At 38.1% G+C, this 3,612-nt stretch overlaps 2 protein-coding genes across 2 annotated transcripts; both read left to right on the top strand.

Annotated features, from left to right (window-relative positions):
• The first annotated feature begins 758 nt into the window (after positions 1-758).
• On the top strand, positions 759-1,809 carry LOC139854301 (uncharacterized). The gene is made up of 2 exons (XM_071843613.1): positions 759-1,335; positions 1,475-1,809. Exons 1-2 carry the CDS (start codon positions 759-761, stop codon positions 1,807-1,809), a joined length of 912 nt encoding a protein of 303 aa, XP_071699714.1.
• Positions 1,810-1,842: 33 nt separating this feature from the next.
• On the top strand, positions 1,843-2,727 carry LOC139854300 (uncharacterized). The gene has a single exon (XM_071843611.1). The coding sequence runs from the start codon at positions 1,843-1,845 to the stop codon at positions 2,725-2,727; it is 885 nt and encodes a 294-aa protein (XP_071699712.1).
• The last annotated feature ends 885 nt before the right edge of the window (positions 2,728-3,612 follow it).

Raw genomic sequence — 3,612 nt, 5'->3', positions numbered from 1 at the left:
GTCGTTTCACTTTAGACGCCGCAACAATGGAATAAAGGTCATTAAAGGAAAGGCGACACTTGACAACAGTTTCGTCGTCCCTTACAATCGGTATCTACTCCTCAAATACAATGCCCATATAAACGTCGAGTGGTGCAACAGATCTTGGGCAATAAAGTACTTATTTAAATAACTAAACAAAGGGCCAGACAGAGCAACCATTGTTATCCAGGAGAATCTCACACGAACTGGTGAATCATCCGTTGAAACAATAATTGAGGTTGACGAAATCAAGAATTACTTGGATTGTAGTTATATATCTCCATGTGAGGCTGTATGGCGGATGTTTTCATTCGACATCCACTTTTCACAACCATCAGTGTTGAAGTTATCCTATCATCTACCAAACCATCACACAATCACACTTCACGATTTCGAGAGCCTCCCTGCACTACTACATAGGGAAAGTATCAAGGAAACGATGTTCACTCAATGGTTTGAGCTTAACAAGCGTGACCCAAATGCACGAAAACTGACTTACGCGAAGATACCTACACATTATGTTTGGAATCAGACTACAAAAACATGGGAACCAAGAAAACAACGGGGTTGCATAGGCCGTATTGTGTATTCACACCCCGCCTCTGGGGAAAGGTACTATCTCAGAATGTTGTTAAACGTGGTTAAAGGCCCCCGCTCTTTTGAGGAACTTCGCACACTCGATGGCACAGTGCACAACACCTTTAAAGACACCTGATTTGCATACGGGCTAATCAACGATGACAAAGAATGGGCAGAAGCAATATCAGAGGCAAGACTATGGGCGTCAGGGGCTCAACTTCGTGATTTGTTTGTCACGATGTTACTTTTTTGTAATCTTAGCCAACCACTCAAACTATGGGAAATTAGCTGGGAAGCATTATCGGATGACATCCTGCATAAAAAAACGAATACAATTAAGGTATCCAGATATGATTCTCATGGAGGCACAGATTCAAAATTATTGCTTAGCAGAAAAACAAATGCTTTTAAACAAAAAAGGCAGGGCATTATCAGATTTTCCAGATCTGCCCCAACCAGATCCATCCCTCATACGCCATATAGACAACCGTTTAATCCGAGAAGAGTTAAACTACAACATACAAGAGTTGAAGGCCGTCCATGACAGCCTTTACAGCTCTTTGAACCCTGGTCAGCTTAAAGTGTACGAAAGCGTTATTGGAGCCGTAAATGCACAAGAAGGCGGCCTGTTTTTTGTGTACGGGCCAGGGGGCACGGGGAAAACTTTCTTATACAACACCATCCTTACCAAGTTAAGGTCAGAGCGAATGATTGTACTTGCCGTTGCTTCATCAGGTATTCATACTCTACCTAATCAGTTACCATATTAATTTTTTAACCACCTGTACATATCTTTACATTAACTGCTGAATACTTTAAACGTCCACAACATAACACTTATAAAATACGGGAATAGCTTCCTTGCTATTACCAGATGGCAAGACTGCACACAGCAGATTTGTAATCCCCCTTGAATTGTTTGAAAATAGCACATGCGGTATAAAACAAAACACACATTTGGCGGCACTACTCCATGAAGTTAGACTGATAATATGGGATGAAGCTCCAATGACTCAGCGATACGCTTTTGAAGCGTTGGATAAAACATTGCGAGATATTCTGGGCGCTAAAGCTGAAGAAAATAGACGAAAACTCTTTGGAGGTATGCCTATTTTACTTGGGGGAGACTTTCGACAGATTTTACCCGTGATACCAAAAGGCAAAAGACAAGAGGTGGTGCAAGCTTGCATCAACCGATCCGACCTATAGAAATTCTGTCAAATTCATACGCTATCACGGATAATGAGAGTGAATGAATACACCAGTGATGGCACGATTGATACTCGCAAGCAATTGTTCAACCAATGGGTCCTAGATATAGGAGATGGTAAACTACCTGCGCATGCAAAAGAAGGTGAGGACGAACCAACATGGATTGAAATTCCAGAAGAGTTCCTTCTAACCCCGGACCCAAGCCCAATTGAATCCATTGTTGATGCTATTTTCCCAGAGTTCAGCCTAAAACAAACCGACGAAGATTATTTGCGTGAACGCGCAATTTTAACCCCGAGAAATGATGATGTCACTGAGATTAACAAGCATATCTTTAAACGGCTAAATGGTGAAAAAAAACCCTATAAAAGCTCAGATGAAATTTGCAAAGGTTCCACTGACGCATTAGAGAAACATCAATCATATCCAGTTGAATTCTTAAATAAGTTGAACTTCTCAGGTGTCCCTCCGCACAAGCTCAAACTAAAAATAGGGCAACCTGTCATGCTTTTATGCAACATAAACCCAAGCGCTGGTCTGTGTAATGGAACCCGTTTAATTATAACTGAGTTTCAGAAATTTGTTCTATATGCTAGGGTTATAAACGACTCACACATAGGAACCATGGCTATTATACCAAGGATAGTCCTCACCTCTACCGAATCCAAATGGCCGTTCATTATGCAAAGGATACAATTTCCCGTAGAACCCTGCTATGCAATGACGATTAACAAAAGCCAGGGTCAAACACTCCAATTTGTAGGTGTTTATTTGCCTAAACCCGTCTTCAGCCACGGTCAACTATATGTCACTCTTTCAAGGGTAACCAACCCAGATGGCCTCAAAATACTCATAGTGAATGACAACCCTGAAGCGTTGCCACACCACACCCGAAATGTGGTGTACAAGGTGTAGTGACCCGAAATTTTCCATGTTTATATATATTAATTGAGATTGATATTTACATGATTAAATGTTTCCAACATGTTAAGCAATCAAACTTGTTAAGACTTGATTAATTGAAATATGTTTCATATAGACAATTGACCACCCAAGTTGACCGGTGATTCACGAACGTTAAAACTTGTAAAAACTATATGATGACATATATATATGGATATATATATATTGTTAACATGATACTATGATAAGTAAACATATCATTAAGTATATTAACAATGAACTACATATGTAAAAACAAGACTACTAACTTAATGATTTTTAAACGAGACATATATGTAACGATTATCGTTGTAAAGACATTTAATGGTATATATATCATATTAAGAGATATTCATACATGATAATTTCATGATAATATAATAATTTAAAATCTCATTTGATATTATAAACATTGGGTTAACAACATTTAACAAGATCGTTAACCTAAAGGTTTCAAAACAACACTTACATGTAACGACTAACGATGACTTAACGACTCAGTTAAAATGTATATACATGTAGTATTTTAATATGTATTTATAAACTTTTGAAAGACTTCAATACACTTATCAAAATACTTCTACTTAACAAAAATGCTTACAATTACATCCTCGTTCAGTTTCATCAACAATTCTACTCGTATGCACCCGTATTCGTACTCGTATAATACACAGCTTTTAGATGTATGTACTATTGGTATATACACTCCAATGATCAGCTCTTAGCAGCCCATGTGAGTCACCTAACACATGTGGGAACCATCATTTGGCAACTAGCATGAAATATCTCATAAAATTACAAAAATATGAGTAATCATTCATGACTTATTTACATGAAAACAAAATTACATATCCTTTA

This window comes from Rutidosis leptorrhynchoides, chromosome 6 (assembly GCF_046630445.1).
Source record: "Rutidosis leptorrhynchoides isolate AG116_Rl617_1_P2 chromosome 6, CSIRO_AGI_Rlap_v1, whole genome shotgun sequence".
Taxonomy (NCBI): Eukaryota; Viridiplantae; Streptophyta; class Magnoliopsida; order Asterales; family Asteraceae; genus Rutidosis; species Rutidosis leptorrhynchoides.
This window is presented reverse-complemented; position numbering and strand designations above follow the sequence as displayed.